General features: G+C 29.1%; 1 protein-coding gene across 4 annotated transcripts in view; it reads right to left on the reverse strand.

The window, feature by feature from the left end:
- The window catches only part of LOC107436398 (dentin sialophosphoprotein), a 36,115-nt gene that overhangs the window by 4,222 nt on the left and 4,795 nt on the right, over positions 1 to 27,098 (reverse strand). For 2 of the 4 annotated variants that reach the window (XM_043040383.2, XM_043040385.2), the window contains exons 3-11: positions 22,175 to 22,293; positions 20,815 to 21,035; positions 18,184 to 18,438; positions 12,053 to 12,196; positions 10,543 to 10,610; positions 7,302 to 7,335; positions 4,236 to 4,542; positions 2,972 to 3,055; positions 1,643 to 1,792 (exon numbers count right to left, since the gene is read on the reverse strand). In XM_043040383.2, the coding sequence (XP_042896317.1) occupies positions 1,643 to 1,792; positions 2,972 to 3,055; positions 4,236 to 4,542; positions 7,302 to 7,335; positions 10,543 to 10,610; positions 12,053 to 12,196; positions 18,184 to 18,438; positions 20,815 to 21,035; positions 22,175 to 22,293 (1,382 nt within the window). Of the gene's footprint in view, positions 1 to 1,642; positions 1,793 to 2,971; positions 3,056 to 4,235; positions 4,543 to 7,301; positions 7,336 to 9,991; positions 10,026 to 10,542; positions 10,611 to 12,052; positions 12,197 to 18,183; positions 18,439 to 20,814; positions 21,036 to 22,174; positions 22,294 to 24,691; positions 24,762 to 27,098 lie in introns of those variants that run through there. The other 2 variants (XM_071185543.1, XM_043040384.2) reach the window with 2 other exon arrangements.

Consider the following 27,098-nt stretch of genomic DNA (forward strand, 5'->3'; position numbering starts at 1 on the left):
GGTCAGCATTTGACCTTCGCCCTGTATTACTGCTTTATTGCGTTTTGTTCAAATTTTGTAGTCCCGCAGTGGACTGATCGTTAAGACACGGTTCCCAGCAGATCACCGAAGTCAAGCATCACTGGCTACGGTCAGTGTGCGGGCGGGTGACCACTTGGATCAGTCTGCGTAGGGACCGAGGGTGTGCGGTATCGGTCCTCGTTAAACTGCTCTGCCGTAAAGTGCTCGACTTCGAGTGCAGGTTGTTGGCCTACCGAAGCGGAGGTGCCATCCTCTCTGCAGAGGATCAAAATTTTGATGGCATGTCTTCGGATCGTCCTCTGGGATGTTTCCCAGACCGTCGCCAATAGCCCATTGTGCAGTTCTAGTGCGACGTAAATTAACAACCAACCAACAATTATATGAAAGCCCACATTGTACAGCTTTAATCCACCTTAAATTTGTTTTGCTACTGATTTTCACATTTTATTTCTATTTTATTGTTTATCATTTAATGCTATGTTAGGTTTTTTATGTTAAGAATCTCATTTTATTAATTTGATTTAAATAAAATTTATATACAATTTGGAAATAAAGGTTTGTTAGTTTCTGAGAAAACTTAAATTACATTTTTGAAACTTGAACTTATCACATGTGTAACCCATTTTTCATCCCCCCCCCCAACAAAATAGACATTTAGGATTTTGTGAGCATCTTATGAACATTAACATTTCACTTTTAAACTATGGGCCAAAGAAAGTATGGCAGTTTAAAATTTGAAGGGAAAAAAAATAGGGAAACTCAAATGCAATCTGTTATTTGTTCTAGTTAAATAACAAATAACATGCATCTGATTGTGACAAATATCTTACCAAGCTACAAAATAATAAAAATATTGAGAGCGAAATTATGCAGTTCATTATTTGTACAGGAACGTTATTGTGAATTAGGTCGACGTAATATAACATAATAAAAAAAGAAATAGTGTTTAAATTTTTTTCTTTGTATGGGAATATCTTAAATTACTGGTTGACATTAAAAAAGGATTTTTATAAAAAAAAAAAAGAAATAATCAAGAATATTTTATTTTCTCCATCTCAATTTTTAAAGAACATCTCACCTTAAGCTATCTAAATATCTTACTAAACACTCAAAATCAGCAAAAAATAAAGTTATAATTACAACTAAAATTAGTAGTTTAGGCATTGAATCGTTTGCGAATCATTGAAACATTTTTTTCTTCAATACACACTAAGCTTCACATAAGCTATAGATTATGTACATATATATTTTTTTAACAAGATAACTTGATATTAAAAGTTAATCTTCTAATATTATAAAATATTGATATATACTAGTAAAATAATTTAAAACTCCATTGTTCATGCACCAATTTATTCATACTTTTTTTTTACAGAGAATTTTATGTAATTACTTGCCGGATAAGACTTAGCATTTTTTATTTAAAATATAACATTATTAGGCTGATCTCATTAGTTAAAATATGTTAATTTGAGTCATGCATAGTAATAATTATTTGAAAATAATAACCATTTTAAAATAATGCAGTGAAAAAATTTATTTATATATTTTAATCCTGACTTTCAAAATAAATAAAAAGTAATTTTCTTTTTATATATACACTTATTCCAAGTTTACTTACTGTGCATTTTGTTCAGTTACAACAGTTTGAAGCTGTAGTTTTTTTTCCAAATTTGGCAACATGTTATCCAAAACACATTGCTTTTTCTTAGCTATTAACTCTTCATGACTACCTTTAGAAGGTCTTCCTCTTTTTGCATTAGTTTTCTTTCTGCCAAATATTAAAAAAAAAAGCTTGTTAATTCGTAATTTAAAAATGAATCTTTTCTATTGATTAATAAAAACTAAATATTTTTTTACACTTTTTTTCAATTTACTAAATAAGTATTAATTGACACCAATTTTTAGTTTAAAATACATGGAGACTTAGTATTTCTTTCTTAGCAGTTCTTTTCAAATAGCTTTGCTCACTTTATTTACCTGTCCAGCCCACTATAGAGTGGTAAACTATACCAATTGAGTGGATAAGTATGAGAATATGAATAAAGTAATCAAGATATTGGAGTGGATTGATATTTATTTTTTGGAAGAAAAAAAAACACTTCAATTCATCTAAAATTAATTTGAAATTCTAACAAAAGGGACAATAACAGACAAACATGTTCATTAATAGACATCGAAATGAATAAACCTGTTTGTCTGCAAATGTCTTTTTTGTTTTAATTCATTTGCCTTTGTTTGAATTCACGTTCATTAACACGGCAAAGAAAAAAAATCATACTGCAATTTAATTACTCCAAAACTAATTAGAAATTTTTACAAAATTGAGTGTATTGTTCAACTTCAAACGTACATGACTGCAAAAAAATATACTTCAACTGCTAATAGTTTTCACAAAAATAAATTATGTTGGAAAAAAAAAAACCTTTAATTTTGGCACGAAATAAAACAAAAACTAATGTTCTTTTATTTGAATTATTTTCAAAGCTATATCTTTTGGCACTCACAAACCCCCGAGATTGCTGGTGCAGCTTTTTTCAGATCGCCTTGCTCACTCTTTTTGTCTTAATAACATACAAATTTTTAAAAAATCAAAATAAAATTATTATTTCATCATATGTTTCGAAACTAAAAATAGAATGTACTTTTATCATTGAACAATAGAACATTGTACTTTTTTCATTTGGATATTTTTTAAAGTTCTTCTTAGATGTTCTCAATTATATTAGATGTTCTTAGAATTGTATTAGATGCTCTTATTCTCAAAGAAAAATAAAATAACTGCATAAGTGCAGAATAAATAGAAATTCAATTCAAAAAAGCTAAAATGGAAACTCAAATGGAAGAGAGAAATAATAGTTTGTCGACGCACAGATATGTAACTTAAGTTCCAGAAGAAAAAAGTTTTTTTAAAAAAGAAAACATATAAGAGAGCGATATAGAAACGAACCTTATTTGTTCATTATCATCAGATAGTGATTTATTCTTTTTGGGTCTTCCTCTTTTCCCAGAAGTTTGATTTTTATTTTCATAACTGAAATAAAAAATAAATTAACGATAAGTAAAATCAAGGAGTTACATTAGTTATTTTAGTTTTAAAAATTTGAAGAAGAAAAAAAAAAAACGTCAATTTGCTTTATAATTAAATGCTTAAGTTATTCTGTAACAAGTTATTAAATGTGTTATCTAAAGTATAATGTATTAGGAGGAGTATAAATAAACAAGTAACAAATAAAAATGTGAAAATAACTCTGAAATTATGTCTATACAATGAATTTAAAGTTATTTCAATCAAGTTATTTAAAGTTATTCAAATACTGACTCATAATTCATTTTATTTGCAAAAGAAAAAAATCATGATGAGCACCTGGAAGGAAATTCCTGTCAGACCATAGGCACTACTTAAAAGTGATATAACTATATTGATAGTGTGATATAACTATGCAAAGCACTCTACGAATAAATTGTGATAAATAAAATTTGATTTGTAACAATTAAAAATTTTGTAAAGTTCAAATAAATTTTCAGTAATTATTAAAGCAATTTAAATTTCTTAGTTTCATACTCTCAGTCATATGCAACTGCATACCTGTCAACATTGGAGAAATAAAATAATGGAGATTTCACTAGCAACATTTTTTAGACAACGAGAAGTTTTGATACCTCATGCATAATCATTTAAGTCAAAAAGAGAAATTCAGAACTGGAAATAATATAAGCACCTACATTTAGCAAAGTAAAAAATATGTATATAAATCTATATGTATATTAATCTAAAGAAGATTTTTTAAAATCATTATTTATAATTACTTAAACTAATAACACTCAACGTATTGCAGTACTGGCAACAGCACCATCTGTTGAGGAATATGAGAAGTATTTTTGCCATCAAAGGATATTTTATAGCGAAAAAAATGTTTTTTTAAAAAATTTCTTCAACAAATAGGGAGAAATTTAAGAATATACAGGTAAACCAGAAATAGTCGTAAAATACATGAGTCTCCGCAAAAAAAAACAAGAGACTTGCCTAGTATGCGACTGACACAAACAAAAAGGCAAAAAAGTTCAGTGTCATTCACGGGTGACTGACGCAGCCTATATATATTGTTCAGTGTCAGTTACTCATGACTGATAACTCAATATGTTTAGTTTTAAGTTTTAGAATGAAACATTTAGAAACATAAGAATTGATGTATGTGACAAATTTTACTCACATATTTGGCAATGGGGGTAATGAGGTGTCACTTGAATCTGAACTTTCACTATCTTGAACAGAGTTTCTTCTATCCGTACCATTTTTTAATGCTTCTCCAGAAGAATTTCTTTCTCTTTTCATAGCTGTGTTAGGACTAGATGATTGCTGCATTATGCGACCATTAGTGAATAGAAACTCTTCTGCTGCTTCTTTATCTGGGATCAATGAATCTGTGAAATTCAGCTTCATAGGACAAATTAAGTCATCAGATGTATATTTAGAATTAGGTTTTCGCATCCTAGCTGATGACCTTTGGATGGGGGAATCTATAGATATCTCAGAGAATTAGTATAATATAGTTAAAACTAAAACTACAAAACAATAATTTTTGAATAAACAAAATATTTAGAACTTTGATTGAATCCAAGAGCAAAGCGAGGACTTTAAAAAAAATTACACCTAAAGAATATATTGATTAGTTACACTGTATAAAAAACATTTTACACTTAAATTAATGGGTTTTTTTTAAATCAACTTTTACTTAAATTTTGATTTTAATCAGACCAACCCTGCCAAAAAGTGTAAACTTAAATCAGGCACACTAGAGCTTTACTGTTCAAAAATTTATTGATTTACACTTAAAGAATAGTAAAAAAGAATTTTTTCTATTTATTAAGTTAATGATAATATATTTTTCATTCAGCTAAAATACATTTTTCCCCCTATTACTACATAATGGTAATTTACTCAGCTTAAAACACACCATATTTCAGGTTTACTGATTGCTAATAGGCTTCAACTCTATTATATGCCTATTCCCCTGAATATTTTAAATTTCATGAAAAAAAATCTGTGTTTGACTTTTAAAAGATTCAAGTTCTAATCAATTAATAGTATTTGTAATCCAGTTTATTAGTCAAATTAGGGATAATTTTGAAGGGTAATAATATATAAAATATTACTGTAAATAAACTAGTCATTAACTTTTTTTAGTTTAATTTTTGCATATTTTTCTATTTTAACTAAAGCGAAGCATGTTAGCAGAGTAGTTCTAATAGACTTAATCCTTTTACAGTCACTTTTTTCTTGTACGGTAAGACAGATAAATAGTGACATCGAAAACTGATTCTCAACGTTTAACTTATATTTCAGAACTAAGAAGAAAAAAAAATTTCTATTTCTCTTTTGAATCTTTTTATCAGCATTTTTAAAAGAGCATTTCTAATTAATATTTTTTTTATTTTTATAATCTCTTTTTTATAAAACTATGTCAATGTGAAAAGTTATGTATCGTTAAATTTTTTTTGTTTAAAAATTAAAAATTTGTTTTGGTTTATATATCTAGCTTTCTCTTTTTTCAAAAACTCTTATGTTTTTATAGACATTTTTATTATGACACAGCAATTAAGAGGGTTTCTGTTAGACTTTAATCTTCACTTTTTCTTGAATATACAGTAATAAAAAAATGTTTAAATTCAAATTTTTTTTTCAAAAATTAAGATAGATTTTTGTTTTTTCTGTTTTGCTTTTGCATATAATCTTTGTTTTTTTTTAAGGCATTTTCATGTGAGCACTGCACTTTTAAAAGAGTTTCTGATAGACAATATCTCTTTTAATGGATAATTTTCTTTTTGCACAAAATATTATTTTTAGCAGTAAAGTTTTGTTATAAGAATTAGGAGAATATTTTTTTCTCAATTGTACAACTTTATTTCTTTTTCTTTTTTAATAGCTGTAAGTCAATTTTCTTTATCTTTAATACTTTTAATTATCTTAATATTTAATTATTTTTATTATCTCAAACACCTCCATTGAAGTCGTTCTCCCTTTATCCCATACTAATAATACAGGTAAGTTTTGATTATTTTCAATAATGACTACATTTATTTCTATAACAAAGTTAATATTTATCAATGAATATTTTTTTAAAGAAAAATGTCGTTATTTGGCCGAATATTCAGCATTTAGCCAAATCACTATTCATTACATGAGTACATAAACAATTTTGCTCAGTAATCATTCTTTAAAATAGCATTTAATATTGTAATATAAATGCATAATTAGCATTAAAATAGCATAAATATTGTAATAAGAAATCTGTAATTTAATATTTTTGCTCACCTAACAGGCTGATATATTAAATACAATTTCTGCAGGCATTAAATTGTGCATGAAACTGATCGTTAAATTCTAAATCAATTAACAAGTAACCAATTTACAGTAATAATAGGAATTACACTATAATAAATAAACAATCCTTTTAGCTTAATACTCTTAATATAGAAAACAATCAAAATCAAAAATGAAATAATAACAATAAAAAAGAAAAATAAATATTACAGGTAAATACCTTTAAATTTAAGATATAAAAATATTCTACAGGAAAACAATATTTTAATGACTTTTAATATTATGTGAATGACGATCAATACATATGTATATATAGAAATTAATGTGGGAAAACTGGATCCTACCATGTAATTTTCCAGCCAATAAAAATTTACCGACACTAAGGAAAATATGTGATGATTAGATTTGTTTATATTTAATTGCAAACTATCTACAAATTACTATCGAACAACTGCATTTTATGACTTCCGAAGTAGATAATTGTTAACATTAATTTCAACAACAGATGATACCTATCATCATCGTTTATTACTAAAATTAATGTTATCAGTGAGTTATAGATTCATACGCTGCTTAATTTGGATCAAATAAGATACTACAGTAGAAGATCTACATAACACAATTCTATAAACTGCATTATCCTTAAAACAAACCGAAATAGATAAATTTGTTGGTTTTTACTTTAAATGAATTTGATAATTTAACTTTTTCCATTAAATAATAATTACTTGTGTGCATATTTGTGTATTTCAAAGAATTGTTATTTAAAAACTATTATAAACAATTAATATTATATGTCCCTAGATATATCGCCATGTTTAGTGATCTGTGAAATGATCTATACAACACATAATTCTATATAACAAAAAGCCTTCCTCTTCTAAGTTTGTATTAAAGAACTTTTAAAGTATCAAAAATATTGTCAGTATATTTAGAAATAGTCTATTCAACTTACCAACAGAATCTTTCTCTGAAGATCTAGGAGACACCTAAAAATTACATATATAATACAATCAATGATAAATCTTAAATTCTGATATCAATATAATTATTCATTGAAATTCAATAACTAAATAAAGATTTAATCAAATTAAAACATTAAGAAAAATCATAATCCTACAAATTAATTTTTATGGTCTTTAAATTTATATCATTCTGCACACTGTTTCCAGTTTTAACACTTAAGATTTACCGTAATTTCGTGTTTTTTTGAAGCTGCGGACTATCCATCAGTGCGGATAATACAGTGGTTGTTCACGGTTAAAATCGTTGAAATTTTAAAAAACACGCTGTCGTGAACTGCCGATAATCAAATATAAACACCGCGAGGCCTTTCTGGAGACCACTATCCAAAAGAGAACTAAATCTTTCTTTTCCTTCTGCCATATGAACAGCTATTGAGTGTAGGAAATGGGCGTGGAGTAGAGAAGCATAAATCAGAAAGGAATGAATGAAGGAAATCAGGGTGGGGCCAGTGATAACGTCAACTGTAAAACAAGCACTTCCCCTCCCCCGCTTTTTTCAGGAAATATGTCTCTTCCACTTGTCATGAATGCCTCTCTCCACTCCCCTTTTTTCTTCAGCTGCTTGTTAAAAACATGTGAATGTTTGATGAATAAAGGGTGCTGATGAACTTGGAATAACCTTGAATAATCTTAGAATTAAAATGTTCCAGAAGAATTTCAAACTTTCAACTGAAGGTCAGTGAAGAGGGGAAAAAGCTAAGTGTGTGAGAATTTTAGACAGGGGATAAAAGAAAGACCGTCCTAGGCGGAGTTATTTAAAAAAAAAAAAACCTGATTGGAGAAGCAAAAATAGGGGGAGGAATCGCTAAAAATAGAAACTTGTTTTAAATGCTTGGGAGAGCGCTTTTTATCGTTTTTTTTCTTCATTGCTCATATTTCTGTCTGATTTCGATCATCGTCCTCAGCTTATTATTATTTTTTTTTAATCGTTGCATCTTCAATTCTGATGCGTTTTTGTCTTATTAATGCACAGTATTTTGTTTTCGTATTTTGTCTTTCATCTTCAATAACGTTGATCCAACATTATGTATGTGAAATATCGCCAGAGTTTTACTGCTGAGTTTAAACTCAAGGTAGTTGTGAAAGCTGAAAAAGATGGAAATAGAGAAGCGGGCCGTTATTTTGAAGTGGACGAGAAAGCGGTGAGAAATTGGTACAAACAAAAGGATGTGTTAAAAAGAATGGGAAGAAAGCTATCCAATCGGCACGGAAAAGTAAAATGGCCAGCTGTAGAGGAAAATTTACTAAGATGGGTTCTCGACCAAAGAAATGCCGGACGCTCCATTTCAACAGTTAAAATCCGTCTCCGAGCGAAGGCCACGGCAGAAGAGATGCAGATAACGGATTTCAAGGGAGGAATAAATTGGGTTTACCGCTTCATGCATCGTAAAAACCTGAGAGTTCGCAGCAGAACGACAATGTGTCAGGCTGTTCCGCACGACGTAGATGGAAAAAAAAAGCTTCTTTCCTTCAGTTTACACGGAAAGTTATTGCAGAAAGGAAGTATTACCTAAAAAATATTATAAATATGGACAAAGTTCCATTAACATTTGATTGTCCACCGAATCGCACCGTCGATACTTGTGGAGTGAAAACAGTATCCATAACAACAACTGGACAAGAAAAGACCCATTTCACAGTGATGCTCGCCTGCTGTGCTGACGGCACAAAGTTGAAGCCGCTCTTAATCTTTAAGAGAAAAACAATTCGCAAGGAAAATTATCCTCGAAGCGTCGTAATACGGTGTAATGAAAAGGGTTGGTGCAACGAGGACATTATGCTCGATTGGTTTCAAGAAGTTTGGAAGAAGAGAGAAGGTGCCTTTTTCAATTCCAAAGGAGTACTAATTATGGATTCAATGAGGGCACACATAAAAGACAGTGTAAAGGCAGAAGCTAAAAAACAAACAAACATCAGTGCTGAACTTAGCGTTATTCCAGGAGGTTTAACAAAAATCCTGCAACCTCTGGATATTAGCGTAAACAAAAGTTTCAAGTCCCACGTACGTGCTTGCTGGGAGAACTGGATGTCGGAAGGTTTACATACTTTCACAAAAGGAGGAAAAATGAGACGCGCTTCATACACTGAAGTTGCCGAATGGGTCGATAAATCCTGGAAAAGTGTTNAACATTTTATTATTTAACATATTATATTTAACATTTAAATTATATTATTTTATTCTATATTCTATCATTATTCACCAGGAGTAGATAATTGATAACATTAATTTTAACAACAGATAATATCTAACATCATCATCATTTATAACTAAAATTAATGATATCATTATGTTATGGAAATTCAGATAAAATAGATAAATTTGTTGATTTTAACTTTAAATGCTTTTGATAATTTAATTTTTTCCTACGTATAATAATTACTTTCGTGCATATTTGTGTTATAAAGAATAGTTATTTAAAAACCATTTTAAAGAATTAATATTGATCTGTTCACAGATATATCGTCATGTTTAGTAGGCAGGTTTAATGATCTGTGAAATGATCTATACAACACATAATTCTATAGAACAAAAAGCCTTCTTTTTCAAGGTTTGTATTAAAGAACTTTTAAAGTATAAAAAATATTGTCAGTATATTTAGAAATAGTTTATTTAACTTACCAACAGAATCTTTCTCTGAAGATCTGGGAGACACCTAAAAATTACATAGATAATACAATCAATGATAAATCTTAAATTCTGATATCAATATAATTATTCATCGAAATGCAATAGCTAAATAGAGATTTAATCAAATTAAAATATTAAAAAAAATCATAATCCTACAAATTAATTATTATAGTCTTTAAATTTATATCATTTTGCACACTGTTTCCAGTTTTAACACTTAAGATTTAATAGTAAAAAAATCAAAGATAATAACACCTTGTTTCATTTAAGTTTGCGTAAACAATAATAGACAAATGAAATTAAAGAAACAACAGTATTACTTCTAGTATTATGTTACTAAGAAACATATTTTCAAACACGCAATTGAAATTTCAAAAATTTCACATGTCTATATATCTTTGAGAATCAAGAAAACAACAAGCAATATAACTAAAATCAATAAGTAATTTAAAATAAAGATTTTTAAACAATTATTTAGAACTATATTAATTTTAATTGCTATTAATGTGATAAACATGCTATATAAAACACAAAATAGTTACCTGTTTCTCTGTATTTTGAGGGATTTTATGAATATCAGATAGTCTACCACTAGTGTACAATTCTTTGGCTAAAAATTTAAATTAATAAAATTAGTTGTTATTTAAAAAGAATGAACCCAATAAACTTAATTACAGAATTTATTACATCAAATAATTCAAATTGGGCAGTAAAAACTTTTCAAAGAATCATTTCAGTTTTTACTACATTAAAAAAATTTCGATTTCAGACCAACTGTCATAAGGTTTCTCTTTAATTAATTAGTTTTGACTAAATATTTTTTTAAGATCCTCCTCATCTGTTTTAAAACAAAAAGATGATTTTTCTTTTACAAAGATTCTTAATTAAAATATAAGTTAAACAAAATTTAATACAGTCAGTGGCTTCATATGGGGAAAACCGGCATTATATTGTCCTGTTATTGTGAGTGAACAAAAGTAACATAAATGTTAAATCATAGCTAAAATATACAATACTAATTTTGACAAAGCAAAGCTTTACTTTAGAATTAGATTACTATCAGAATAACTGATAACACAACCTGTTTTTATGTTAATATATATAAAAATACCTTTTGAAATAATACTTTATGCCAAAAATGCATTAAAAAATAATTAACTGGTTTGGGATAGTCATTTTTGATAAATAATGTGTGTGAAAATAACTACAAAAACCATACGTTTTAACTTAGAAATAAATCACCCAAAGGTATAAATATTTCACAAAGAGAATTAACAGAGCTTTTAGGCAAGTAAAATGTGATTGATAAATTCATTGTAATATTTGAAAAGAAAACAACACAGAGTATGAATACATCTTTTGAAACCAGGTAATGGATTCATGCTGATTTCTGCTAGATGGTACAATATACACTTTTGATTACCAATTTTAATTAATATTTCACTACAGCTTTAGCCTTAGATCACCTGGAATAAAAATTTAGTAACTTCCGTTGCTCTTTTTTAATCAAAGTGAATTTTAAGATGTTTCATATTAAACATGGAGTAACATTAAAAGAAATAATGGTTTATCATGGCTTTAAAATATTTTCTAAATCAAGTTCATAGGCATGGATGTAAAACTCACGGACATGGATGTTATTTTAAAATCCAAAATGGATGTTATTTTAAAATCCGACATGGATGTTAAAATAACATGGTATTTATAGAATAAAAACAAGACTATACATAAATCGTTATAATGGAAGGGTTCTTCTAAAGTAAGCAGATAGGGATACTATAGTTAAAAAGGCAATATAGCACCACAGAGAATAAAATTTTCTGCAATTTAGAAAAGGAATAAGAATAATGAGTCAAGTAATAATTTGTTGTAAATTTCTTTCAAGAAAAAAACTCAAAAGTTCCACTGATATGTTCAATATTTCCCAATTTAAAAATGGAAGCAATATCTTTGCAATGACTTTGAATCTCATAATACTGTATAATTGTATATATATAACAACTATCTGATTTCTTTTAAATAAAAAATAAAAGAAACTGGATCACATCTCACCTAATTTTAATGAAACACGTTTCTTAACTTTGGCACCAGTTTCATCTTCAGATGAAATACTTATATCATCCTCAAAAGAAGAAAGATCACTTGTATGTACAGAGCTAATGGATCTGATGGAATAGTCATCTTCATCATCACTAACTAATAAAAATATACAATAAATAAGTTACTTTAAGGTTTTAAAAATACAAAAAAAAAAAATTTCACGAAAGCAAAAATTTAAATAAACAATATTCTGATTTATTTCAAATGAAAGATGTGATATAAGAAATATTTTAGAAGCAATAAATAATATCAAAAATAAGCAATAAAAGTGTTCATAGAGTATTTTTGTATTTTCTTTAGAGTTCATCTTTAATTGCTCTAGATCTATTTTGTTCAGTAATGAACAGATTTTCTTTATTACCAAATTTGTATTGTCATTATTTCTTATGAGCACTGAAACTATGATTAAAATCAGAATTAAATATTGCAAGATTAAACATCAGAAATAAAAAGCTTTTTTTAATGTAAGACATCTACTAACCTAGGACTAGGAACCCAGGAAAATAATTAAGGTGTGCAAAAAAAAAGAAAATTATATTCTCACTAACTTTTGATCAAATAATCAGATTATCATTTAAAGATGCAATCTTAAGGGTTATGAGGTATACCTTAAATATGATGATTAATCAATGACAACACTACTTATGGTTACAAACTCAGGCCACAAAACATATTTCCCATTAATATACCTTTTTATTATGAATTTATCAACTTAATTATTTCTTTCTTAATTATATTTCAAATGTATTGCCCTAAAACTTAGTAGGGGTGTACAATCTTTTTTAATGAAGGGCCACTGGCACAGCAGGTTGAATAACTAAGGGCCGGAAGTGTATTCAGACATGAAAACAGCAAATAAGAAATTTTTTTATGTAAATATAAGCACTAATTTTCTTAATCCACCCGTCGGTGTTCCCACCTTATCATGGTGTGGGTTTGTGTGTGTTGTCGATCCCGAGAGCTATGCCGGCGGTAGCTTAACTACTGGCAGGGTCACCCAAGCCGGACAGGTCGGAGGGGAGACACCAGACAAAGAGGAACGCCCTGGTCCTCCAGGTTGGGGGTTTGGCGAGGGGCTAACTACCCCACACTGTAAAAAACTTCTAGTTCAGAAACCTCAACAATGTGTGGAAACCGGCAGGACTCTACCCAGACAACTTGGAACGGAAAAAGACTTGAAAATTGGCACTTCGAATGTTCGCATCCTATATAAAGGAGGTGCCCTGAAAAACTTAATTGAAGTACTTGTCAACAGGTGGCTGTCAACAGGTACAGATGGCTGGGACAAGGCATTTTGGATAGGAAGGATTGCAGAGTTTACTATAGCTGCCAAGAAAAATTCCACCAGTTTGGTGTCAGATTTATCGCAAGCAAAAAACTAAGAAACTTAGTTATTGATTTTCAGACCATGAGCATGAGGATCTGCAAAATCAGAATCAGGGGAAGACATTACAATATCACATTGATCTGCGCCCATGCACCAACCGAAGACAAAGACTAGGAGGAAAAAGATCTATTTTATGACCTACTTATGAAGTGTTCATGCCCTGTCCAGGATGTAAAGCTGGTTCTAGGAGACTTCAATGCTAAGGTTGGAAGAGAACAATTTATTAAATCCTATGCTTCTGCTGAATACCTACACCCTGAGACTAACAGAAACTTTTGATTTTGCTGTTTCAGAGAATATGTTTATATCCAGTACAGCATTCCCGCATAAGAAAATACACAAGTACACCTGGCGATCCCCAGACGGTTTAACCTTTAATCAAATAGACCATGTACTTGTTGATACAAGACATCGTAGCAATGTGTTAGATGTGAGAAGCTACAGAGGAGCAAATGCAGACACTGACTACTTTCTGGTCATCTCCAAAGTTGGACTTAGGTTATGTAAGAAATTTTACTCTAAGAGGGAAAACACCATTCCTAAACTAGACATCACTAAACTAAATGATCCCAGCATCCTTAAAGAATTCAAGTGCAAACTATCTAGATCCATTGAACTGGAAAAAGAAATTTCAAATATCATCTTCGATTGGAACTTAGTTAAGGAAATCATTTTAAAATCAGCACGTGAAACCATTCCATGCTTAGAACGTAGTACCAGAAGAGAGTGGTTTGATGACGATTGCAGGAAAGCTACTGAGGAAAAGAACAAAACATACAGACTGATGATACAAAAACATTATATTAGAAGTTATGAGGAAAAATACAGGGATCTGAGGAAAACAGAAAAGAAATTAAAAAGAAAAGAAAAGAGCATATCTATTCGAATCTCTAAAGCTTCTAGAAAACGGGACTAACCAAAAAGAATGTAGGAGATTCTATAAGCTAGTAAATAATATGAGAAGAGAATTTAAACCAAATTCTATCACCTGCAGAAATAAGAATGGAGAACTTGTGAGCAAACTTCATCACGTGCTAAAAGTCTGGAAATGCTACTTTCAAGATTTGCTTGAAGCAAAAAATACTCTCAACTTAGAGAACAGCCCTGAAGAACTGAACCCAGTTCAACACTTAGACATCCCCCCACCATCTCTAGATGAGGTTGTCCCAGCAATTAAAAAACTTAACAACAATAGGTCGGCTGGTCCCGACTGTATACCATCTGAGCTACTAAAAACTAAAGAACCAGAGCTTCTTAACGCCATCTATAATATCATGGTTAAAATTTGGGATACGGAGAAATTGTCCATTGAATGGGAAGAAGGCTCCATTTGCCCCATATTTAAGAAAGGAGACCAACTCGAACTCGTAACTATAGGGGCATTACACTCCTCAATACGGTATAAAAAATATTCTCCAACTTGCTTTTTACAAGACTTCTCCCTTTTATCGACAAAATAACTGGAGACTACCAATGTGGTTATAGATCACAAAGATCTACTACAGATCAAATTCACACCCTGAAACAAATTTTAGAAAAAACTAAGGAATATAATATCAAAACTTTTCATTTATTTATAGACTTTAAAGCTGCTTACAACAGCATAAAGAGAGATAAACTACTGGAAGCAATGGCCGAATTTGGGATCCCTACTAAACTCATTAACTTAAATAGAGCTTCACTATAATATAAGATGCAGGGTTAAAATTCAAAATCAATTATCGGAACCATTTTCAATAGAGAGAGGCCTGCGTCAGGGGGATTTCATCGCCTGTCTACTCTTTAATCGAGATCTGGAGACACCCTTTGGATTTGGAATAGATCAGTTCAATTTCTGGCATATGCCGATGACATCAATGTCATAGGAAGGTCAGAGAGATCAGTGAGAGAGACCTTTCTGGCTCTTGAAACTTCTGCCACAAATATGGGCCTTACCATCAACAAAGATAAAACTAAATTTATGGAATCTCCAGTCACAACTGTAAATCATGATCCTTTATTCATAAATGGTTACACCTTTGAAAAGGTTAATGAATTCAAATACCTTGGAACAATGATCAATGACCAAAACAGTATAAAAACAGAAGTAGACAACCGAATTAAAATGGCAAACAAGTGTTTCTTTGGACTAAGAAAGCAATTAAGATCAAGTCTAATCAGTCGAAAAACCAAAATTAAAATTTATAAGACTCTTATTCTACCTCTATTGCTCTATGCAAGTGAAACATGGACACTAAATGCAGACACTCTGTGTACTCTTGGTGTTTTTGAAAGGAAAATCCTTAGAAATATTTTTGGCCCAGTACAGGAAAGAGGCTGTTGGCAAATCAGATACAACTTTGAATTATATAGACTCTATGGACAGCCACAGATAGTGCAGGTCATCCGAAGCAATAGATTAAGATGGCTTGGCCATATCTGGAGAGATCCAGAAAACAACGCAGTACGAATTGCTACCTTTAAAAATCCTTCTGGATCTCGGGCCAGAGGAAGACCTCCAACTAGATTGCTGGAAGACACTACTAAAGATCTCCAAGCAATAAAGATTAACAATTGGAAAAAAGTTGCCATGGATAGGAGGTGTTGGAGGCTACACGTGGTTGAGGCAGCCAAGGCCTGTAAGGGGCTGTCGTGCTGAAGAAGAAGAATTTTTTTAATCAGTAAACCTGGAATTTATCAGTAATTATTTTCAGAAAATTAATTTTTAATAATACTTTTAATTATTAAAATTCATTCAAAAAGGAAAAAACTGATAAAATTTTTTATAAAAAATTTCTCTTTTTAAAAAATTCATATATTCAAAAAAATATAAAAATTGGATTAAAGAAATGTTTTTTTTTCTCATGTCAATTTGTGTAAAAAATCATTATAAAATAAATTCAAACTTTAAAAAAAATAAAAATAAATTAATAAAAATGTAATTTTGCAGAATGAAAGCATAAAAAATAAATCAATAAATACATATTTTGATGAGTAATATAAATTCAATTTAAATATTATAATTGAAGAAAATTTATAAGGTTTAAACAAAAAACAAAGATTAAGATAAAACCATTTTAGTACAAAATGAGATTCAATATTTATTTGGTATTATACTCTTGATATTATTTCTATTTCTACAATTATGAGTGGTTTCAAAAATTTTAAATATGAAACGGTGTTTTTTTTTTTTTTTTTTTTNTTTTTTTTTTTTTTTTTTTCATCCTGAAAAAATCATTTAAGTTACAAAGAATTTTTTAAAAAAATGAGCAACTTAAAAATTTAGTTTTCCGACACTTCTCGAATTCATCATGCTGCAATTACATTATATTAAAATATCAGAATTCTGTATTACATTGTATTAAAATATTGGTATACATAGCTGTTACTGTAATGGAATTCAGTGGATCGGAGAACAACATGTTTATAAGAACATTACACAAACAGAGAGTTACACAGTTGGAACGTACACTGGGACAAGAGAAATAGAGTTACTCATAAATATAGTCTTCTTGGGCTCGAACTTAACATCTAATCAGAACATTTTGATAGCATGTGAACATAGAAAAAAGCTGCTTCAGATAAATGTGATTGAAGTTTTTCTTCAACACCTACCCTTAATCGCAAAATACATAAATGCAAATAATATTTCCTGTGTGCGCCATTTTTACAGGATTTAAATCATGCATTCTGAGAACATGCTCCCCTCAGTTTAGTCTATAAATCTTGATAAATTTTACGATATCGGGATCCTTAAAGCATCTATAAATTTCTGCATTGTATCACCTTTTTCAATTTGAAAAGTTATTTTCTCTACTCCTTCTAAAAAAGTGTTTCTAAAATTTTTTTTTCACTGAAAAATATCAAAATATGACTTATCAGATCTTGTCAATATCCCTGTTTCTGAATTATAAACCAAAATAGGTCAAATACGATTTTTTTATATAACAAACATTTAGTTTTTCAGCAAATTAACTATGACTTAATATTTCTTAGCCAGTTAAAAGGTTTTATTAATAAGCATTATTCTGCTTTTTATTTCACACTCATTAAAGATAAAATACCAAATCAAGAGTTCAGAAACTAAAGAAAATTGAAGCCGAAAGTTTGCACAGTAAAATAATCTGTAATAGAAACTTATAATTTACATAGTAAGAATATTTTATATTTAATCATATTTTTAATAAGCTATAGAATTAATTAGATTGCAATATGCATCAAAACATCCTAAGTTCTTTAAGACATAAATATAAATATTCAACAAAGTATGTTCTGTACTCCTAGAAATTTTTTTTTATTTACTTAAAATAAAACTACTCTTTTCCTGTCAGTTAGAATTCTGCCATCAATCAATGAGCAGCCTGATAAAATGAGTAAGAAAAAGAAAAAAATATATATATACTAGTCTTTATAAAGCTGCCTAGAATAAACTTTAAATCAAAAAGGCTGTTCTTGAGATGGTCACCTTCCATATCATGTGTCCATGTGACGCAGTTGGCAACCAGCTGAATTCCATCCAGCGTAAATGTTTAGACTTAATTTACAGCCTTAAAAAATATAATTACTATTTATTTATTGACAATATTTGAAAAAAACTTTACAGTTTATGAAAATCACCTGTAAAGACTATTTTTTATTACATTTTTTGATAAAAAGTATCGATTTCCACAGTATGGAAATTAAATTTTCAATGTCGTAAAAATGTAATCTTAATTACCTATTATTACTTCCACATGAGAGTTTTCATTATTAGTACTGACATTAGATTTATTTCTATTGTTAGGCCCTTTTGAAGGTGATCTCAAATCAGAACTAATTATATTACTACAAGTCATACTGAGACTACCATGTTTCACCAATGAAGTTTCTTTTTCTGTGCTATTTTTTCTATTTCCCTTTTTAGCATGTGATTGACTTGGAGACATTTGTTCAGACAATCTTCTTTTTGAAGGTCCTGAAGTGCCATTAGAACCTATGAAGATTTATGAAACAAATATATTTTAACAGTAAAAATTAAATAATATAGAGGAAAGCAATTTAAAAACATAAAAACTACAACTTAGTATGGACCATTTTAAACAGTATGGATTTAAGAATAATTAGGACAAGAAAATCATGAGGAATCTAGTTTGAACACAATTTTTCTATTCCAGTCATTTGCAGTTAATATGATACTAACTAATTAAATTAATGATTGACTAATTAAATTAATGATAATGGAGCACTTTGTATTCTAAAGAAAACAAAAACACTATTGAAAGAGCAAACTAAATTTTAAAGCGCAATGCAGACACTAGAATGCTTTCAAAACAAAATTTATACTTTGAAAGATTAATTCTCTCAAAGTTTTAACAAGAAGAAAGAATTTAAACTTAAAAGCAGGGTTTGTTGATTTAAATCAGCTTGATTTAAATCAAGATTTAAATCAAATAATTTTTTTAAAAGAAATAATTGATTTAAATCAAAGGATTTTTATATACATATTGATTTACAAAATTAAAAAACAGTGTTTTAAATTATTGATACTTTTATTATTTCTTTTCTTAGTTTTAAAATTTATTTGAAATAATTTGCTGCATTAATTAATTTTAGTTTACGAAATTACCTTCTTTCTTGGTGTATGTAAAATTCCAACACATTTGAAATTACATTTTTAAAAATCTTTTGATTCTAGAGATTGAAAGTACAGATTAAAGTAAACATTTAATGCTGTCTTAATATAGTCGCATAGCTGTAGAAAGTAATTAGTAAACATGAATTTTTTTCACAACAAAAATACAAGTGCTAATTAAAATTCTACCTTTTGATTGAAAAAGCATGAAATTAAAATCTATAGAATATTTCATTGGTGGAAAATATATATTTCTAAAGTTTGAGGTTATATTAAAAAGAATTCTCTATTTCATCCAATCTTTAAATTTCAATCATGCATTTGTTTCAAAAATTTGTTTGAAAGCTATATATTATAATGACAAATTGTTTTAGGTAGTTAGAGCTTCTGAAATATTGTTGTAATATAGTTTTAATATTAATTTAATTTCGATTAAAAATTTATAAAAAATTTTTAATCAAAGTTTTTAGTGAATTTGAATAAAAAATAAAAAAAATCTGATTTAAATCAATAAAATCAGACTTTTTTTGATTTTTCTCAAAAAAATCATGAACCTTGCTTAAGAGTAAAGTTTTAAAGGTTTAAATTTTAAATATTACCATGAAAAATTCACCTTCATGGCAAGGGTGAAAAATGAACAAATTTAAATATCAATATAAATTTCAATTTTGAAGATATGATTGTCCAAAATCAGGGTTGGCAGGTTTTTGACATGTGACAGTTTTTGACGGTTTAAACCATGGTTTAAACCATCACGTCAAAAACCTCACAGTCAAAAATGTCAAAAACCTATATTCATATGTGAAATTTAATTAATACATAAAATTTATATATTTTTTTATAAAGGATAGTGTTTCTAAATGTGTTCTAGAAAAATTAAATTTAAAATTTTGAAGAAACACTTATATTTTGAATAGTAACCAAAATCTTGTACTTTTGAAAACTCACATNATTTAGAAACACTATCCTTTATAAAAAATATATAAATTTTATGTATTAATTAAATTTCACATATGAATATAGGTTTTTGACATTTTCGACAGTGAGGTTTTTGACGTGACGGTTTAAACCATGGTTTAAACTGTCAAAAACTGTCACATGTCAAAAACCTGCCAACCCTGCCTATAGTATAATTAAATTTCAATATAATGGCAACTATTGGTAGTTTTGAAGTTTATATATTTTCTTAGCAAACTTCAGTTTTTGACGGTTTAAACCAGTATTATACCCTTGTCTTGTCAAAACCCTCTTTTTGACGTCAAAAACCCAACCCTGTCCAAAATGCTTCAAACATTTTGCAGAACTGACATATCTTAAAAATTAAATGAATAAAAAACATATAAAATTCTTTAACTTAAATATAAACTGAGGTAGCATACATTTTGAAGATTGCAATTAGCCCAAAGCAATTACTATGAAGGATCTGTTGTCTGAGAACTTTAATCTGAGGTTAGCATTTCCTGATATCACTATTGTTTTTATTTCACTGACAACAGTCACCTTGACATTTATTTATTATAAAAGAAATTCATCATTTTTATTTTATTTCATTTTTCATTACAAAGCAACTTGCATGAGTTTTTTTATAATTGTGTTATTGTATTTATACTTTTAAGATTGGCAAATTTCTACTTTTTTAAAGTTTCTTTTGAAGGGACATTTTATTAGATTTATATTTTAAGAATCGGAACAAATCACTAGAAAAAAAAGTAGTATAAGTTTTATAAACAATTTTACCATGTGATAACTCAGGATCATTGTCTTTGCCAGTGCGACAAATAAGTTTTCCAATATCTTCTAACATAATGACCGCTTCTGTTTTATCTGTTGTTTCGGAATTTGTCCCATCATCATGCTCAATTATTACCTTGTTTATCATAGACATGAGTTCATCTTTTAGTTTCTTTTTAAGTACATCCGAAATAAGAGTGTCTATAGTGTAAGTCATTATACCTAAACTAAAAAAGGAATAATGCAAAATTAAAATAAAACATTAATTAAAATATTATAAGAAAAATACAATATATAATGTTTTTAGAATCACGATACAATGGAATGTTAAAGTTATTTATATAAAAAAAAATATTTAAAATGCTATTTCCCTCATATTGATTTCTATTACATACAGTTTTTAATGATACTTTTAAAATATAGCACCTTGCACTTTTTAATGGGTGATACACTTGTTCTAGAATATTCGTTCTGATTCTTGTTCGAGAATTTTTGTCCTTGGTGTTGAAATACTAGAGCTCATTCCAGAAACTCTCTTACACTGTGCATAACATAAAACTCAATAACATAATTGAAAAAATATTGATTTGAAAAATACAATGCACTGTTGCATAAATACATTTTTCATGTTAAAAATTAATTTGAAAATTCATATCTTTCATTTGAATAAAAATGAATAATTTATTTCTTCACGTGAACATTTAGTATTTCTTATAATTCTAAAGCAGAATAGGGAAATCCTACAAAAATAATTGGACTCCATTACTGTCAGTAAAATTATTACTAATTATGATTATTGATAGCTTAATTATTAATCAAATTAGAAGTATTTATTAATGGCACATGACAAACTCTAAGACTAAAAAGAATTTTTAAAAAATTAAGAAAAATTCAAGCAAGAAAAAGCCAAAAAAAAACACTTAAAAAAAAAGGGGGGGCTGGGTGTTTTCTCTCTCTCTCTCTCCTTTCTTTATTTTTTTTGAAAAACTCTGAATTTTTTACATCTCGGGCAAGCATCCACTTTAATAATTAGAAATTTCAAAAAGTTCATCCTATTATTTCAGATTTAAAAAAATCATTCATCATAATCAATAAAAATTTAACTTAATTAAAAACAGGCTAACACATTGAAAAACAAAAAGAACAATGTATATATCATACTACTTCTTTCTCTTTCTGTATTTATATAAATACTACACACAGAGAGAGACAGATGAAATTTTTAGCTTTGTTTAGGAGCGTTGGAAATGGGTGAGCGAGTCCCGGAATTATGTTTAAAATTTTTTTTATTTAATACAAGCTGAAAAACTAGCGATACTAAATCCTTATAAAGCACATTAATAAAAGGGAGAAATGTATAACATACTCAGTAAAAGTTGTTCTGGTTTTCAATTTTTCTTCGTGGTCTTTAGGTTTAGTGGCATAATTTTTGACAGATGTTTTAATAACTTGTTCAACCATGTTCTTTAATCGCACATAACTTGGCTGAAACATAAATTAAAAAATATTATTTTTGACAAAATTTGTTTCTGTTATTTATAATTAAATTGAGAAAAGAAAATATTAAAATATTTGAATAAAAGCAATAAGTTATTAACATACATAAATATATAGGATATACATAAATATAACTTCAACTTTATAATTTTGTACATTAAAATAAAATTTATTTGCCATTGCTACCACTGTTTCTCAGTTACATTTCAGTTTTTGCATGGAAACTGTTAAACTAACAAATATGGAAATGTGATAGAAAATAGGAAAAAACCTATATGGAAATGTGATAAAATATAGAAAACAAAACTACATGGAAAGTACAATTGATTTACAAATCTTAATGTTCATTAATTATTTTAAGAATTATAAACATTAGTATTGTAGTAAAATGAACCAAATAGCATGTTTTGGAATCTAAAATAATGCAGTTATAAAGTTGAAATTTGGCATACTATAAGCACTGTTTTTATTTTGAAGAGTAACATTATCCAATGTTTTCAAGAAGGGGAGATTTCCGTATCCTGATCTGTGGCAGAATAATCGCCAAGTCTTGGAAACTTCCGGGCAGCGGCCCGCGAGAAACTAAAGAAAACATCACAGAAAGTAACTCATAACCACCCCCAAAACATCTGCATGTTTTTTTTTTTAAAAAAAAACTGCAGATTTAAAATATATTTGGCATCTTGGAAATTATAGTTGACGCGACAGATCAAGATGCAGAAATATCCTCTTCAAGAAAACGTACTTAACTCCTACGCGTGATCAAGAAATGCCAGGGATCCCCAGGTCATTACATTAAACTAAATGTACATGTTGTTTAATTAGGAAGTATCTTCCAATTATTTATAACACAATTAAATTACAATATATTAGTAAACTTCAGCTAATATTTATTTCCACTTTTTATTTAATTTTATAACCGTCGTTTAACAGCCGACCCAATTTTGGGTTTACGACTACCAGTGTTTTCATTGCGGAAAAGAAATGGGAGAGAATTTCTCATCCTTTCTCAAAAACTGGGTGAGATTTCAAAAAGTTAAGTGAGATTTCTAAAAATTAAAAAAAAAACACGAATAGACTTGGAAAAAAATATTTCTTTAATTATAATACATTTTTAACATCTTCTAATTTCTAAACCATTGAATATTTTTGCTGCATCATCATATGGAAAATGTTCTATATCTACTTTTTCATCAGCTATTCTCATTAGGTGGCTGAAATGTTCATTAGTCAATCTGTTACGATATTTTGTTTTAATTCGGTTTTGGGTGCTAAATGACCTTGCAACAGATGCTGCACTATTCGGAATCACTAATTAAATTTGTAGTATTGTGCACACACTTTCCTATCCTCTACATCTGCCAGCATAGGCTTCTCAATTATTTCTGTTATAGAATAGTGAAGTTCATTGAAGTTATTTCCATGTTCATACTACTTGTTAGGTTTTCCAGCATAGTTTTCACAGACTTCAACTTTTACAAATTGCTGCAAATTGCCGATGAGGGAGTTTGGTAATTCATTAACAGCTAAAAATAGAGCTAACTTTAAACAACTTATTATAAAGGACTCATTTTTTCCCTCAACACTTGCAGCTGTTCCCATGTCTTTTTCAAAATGGCGGATTTTATTCAATGGGCGAAGACAAAAATTTTTCCAAAATTTCAGAGATTCGAGCATTTTAAAATAGATTAATAGAGTGCACGAACTTCCTGCGTTAATAATTTTTTAATGCGAGAATCTCGCGTTCTCGTGCTGTAATGAAAACACTGACTACTAATGTTCAACTCTGTAGAATTGTAATTTTGAAGAACTCTAAAAAACAAGGAAACTCCTGGATTAGTTCCCCCAGAGGCATGATTTGTTGTAGGAACATGGAGGACTTTATGACTCAACAGATTTAACATGCATCAGTCACCATTTAATACACAGGGAGTCTTTGTCCGACGGGGATTGTACCCATGCCCTCTTGGACATGGGTCCGGTGCCCTACCAACCATGCTTTCCCGGCCCACATTATTTCCACTTCTGTTAAATCATAACTGTAATAGAGAATTCTTACGAGAAAACACAAAAGAAATTATTTCTAACATTTAGGAAGCCTTAGCCTGTCAGGCTTTATGATAAATCATTCACTGCCTAACTCTTTAAAGATAGAAACTAGAACTGTTTCTCTAAAAAGAGAACATCTCTCTCTGTTCAACTAACATAAACATACTTACATTAAAGTTTGTGGGCGAAATTTGTCTACGGATTATTATAGTCCGCAGTTGCAAAATTGACTTATTTCCTTATCTGTCTAGTGCAGGGATGGGCAAACTATGATCCGCGCACTAACTGTGGCCCGCCAGAGGGTTTTATCCGGCCCGCGGATAGAATTTTAACTTACCAATTTGTTTTCTTGTCTACTTTGTTTGAAGTTATTTTTGTTCTTTCTTTTTTAACGAAGTAGTGATGACCTTTTATTTTCTCTATTTTAGTTCTACAAAGCATAAATTGATAAAAATAATTAGCTCAGACAGCTTCAATTGGTAAAATGTTGAAAGCAGAAGTTTTTTATAGAGAAGCCGTAGATTGGCGCCTTCTGAAGCAGTTGTTTCTAAGTATGCCAAAGTATGAGTTTTACAAATCATTACCAAAAACTAGTTTCTCAAATTTAATATTTCATGCCCAGAGAGTCAGTGCTATGTTTGCTTTATCTGATATACGCGAACAAGTGTTTTCAACAAGATTGGTAAGTTTCTGCAGAGGTGATTAAAACCACTGGTCGAAACCGGTTAAAACTGACATGGCAGAAACCCTTTTCTGCCACATTTGTGGCAGAAAATGGCAGAAATTCAGAAAAATGACATAAAAGTAAGTACTGAGATTGGCATACAATGGATAATTCATAGAGAAATCAATTAAATGTTAAACGAAGCACAATTTATGGTCACTGTAGATGTAGAAATATTTTAACTAACGAAATTGCTGTTTACATTTATGAATCAGTGAATCTAACCAATTATATTGCCTCTTACATACAGCAAAGATTAAAACTGTTACTGTTATAATAATTGGATTGTTGCCATGCAAAATTATGTCTTGGAAAAGAAAAAAAAACTAGTATTTGAAAATAGCTCTATTCAGTTATGTTAAGAGTTAAATGATAATAATTACTGGATTTCAGAGTTTAATGTAATAAACTAAAATCTAGTATTTATATTTATTATTACATTACTTTATTCTTTATTTTATAGAAATATTTGATATACTGCACTCTTTATATTTAATATAAACAAAATATATATTTACAAAAAATGAATTAAAAAGTTTGTTACAGTTACATGGAGTTAAATTTTTCAGTTTACTTAAACAAAATGTCATTATGCAATTACTAGAACTAATATAGATGTTTTTTTAGTTTCTGCGGGTTTTTACCGGTTATAACCAGTTACTGCCACTGGCATGGCAAAAATCAGTTTCTGCCGGCAAAAAGTCAACCCTGGTTTTCAACTATGAACCTTAGAAATAATCATTTCAGATGTAGACTAACAGACAAACATTTAGCCTTAAAATAAGTACATCTCACTTCAAACCTCAATATAAGGAACTTTAAAAAATGAAATTGCAATTTCATGCATCTCATTAAATATTTAAAATAAAACTTATATATCGGTTTTTTAATTTTAGATGTTTTTACTTGGCCCTCCAAACGTTTTTTTCGCGATTTTTTGCGCTCGACCATAAAAGTTTGCCCACCCTTGGTCTAGTGCAACTAACCAATTGATCTGCAGCTTTATAAACCACCCATCATCAAGTATAATCTTTTACGTCACGCAACATCTTTTTTCTTTATATTAATCTATAAATACTCACTTTTCTCAGTAGAGCGCCGATTATCTGTACTGCTCGGGACCGAACGTGGTTCGGATAGTTGAAAAGTTGCTTAAAATCTAGTTTAAATGATTATTACTTATGCACTAACTTCCCTTCACACTTTTTCTAAGCTTAGGACTGGTAGTACTATCTAAAATAGCTCTGGCGTGTTTAAAAGCTTTTTTCTTTCAATTTTTAAATATTTTTATTTATTATTATTTCTTTTTTACTTTTTTTAAATTTTGAATTATTCTTATCATATTTCAGCTTTTCATAATTTTTTTGGTCAATTACTGATTTCACCACATTTTTCTTTATTTACCATTGCAAAAGAAATCCAGCAGACTTTTGTTTCAAAGATGCTCTTTTTTGAGCAGCCATATCCCTTATTCTTTTTAAATAAATCAACTGCACTCGATCAACATTATTTCAACGTTCTAGCCAATTCATTGCAATATCTAATGAATTGTATGCTTCTATATGAGAAGGTCCACTATCTTGAACTTGATCACCTATTTATTCCATCTGTGGAATTCCAATTTTCATTCAAAATTTCAGCAACAATTTCCTCATCATTTAAAATTTGAAATCCTGAGTCGTTTTCAGTGTCTCGACACCAGTCTTCTATTTTTTTCTGCTGTATAAACTGGCATCTTTTCATCCGGAAGATCTACTGGTTCAGAAACTTCAGTTTCGTTTGTTTTTCTGCTAAGAATTTTATTCCAAGATTTAAGATTCCAAGCACTGTAATCACTAATCATTAACCATAAGTGACAACTACCCATCCCCCAGTTGTAAAATTTCAGCACTTATCTATTCATAAACACATTCCGCCTTCCAACAGTTGAAGATTGTCTGATTGTCAAAATGAAGCTCGCATTCTTTGATGATAATTTTCAGTTGAAGAGGGTTAAAGGGGTATGTAGGTTTAACTGTAT

This window comes from Parasteatoda tepidariorum, chromosome 9, assembly GCF_043381705.1.
Source record: "Parasteatoda tepidariorum isolate YZ-2023 chromosome 9, CAS_Ptep_4.0, whole genome shotgun sequence".
Lineage (NCBI taxonomy): Eukaryota > Metazoa > Arthropoda > Arachnida > Araneae > Theridiidae > Parasteatoda > Parasteatoda tepidariorum.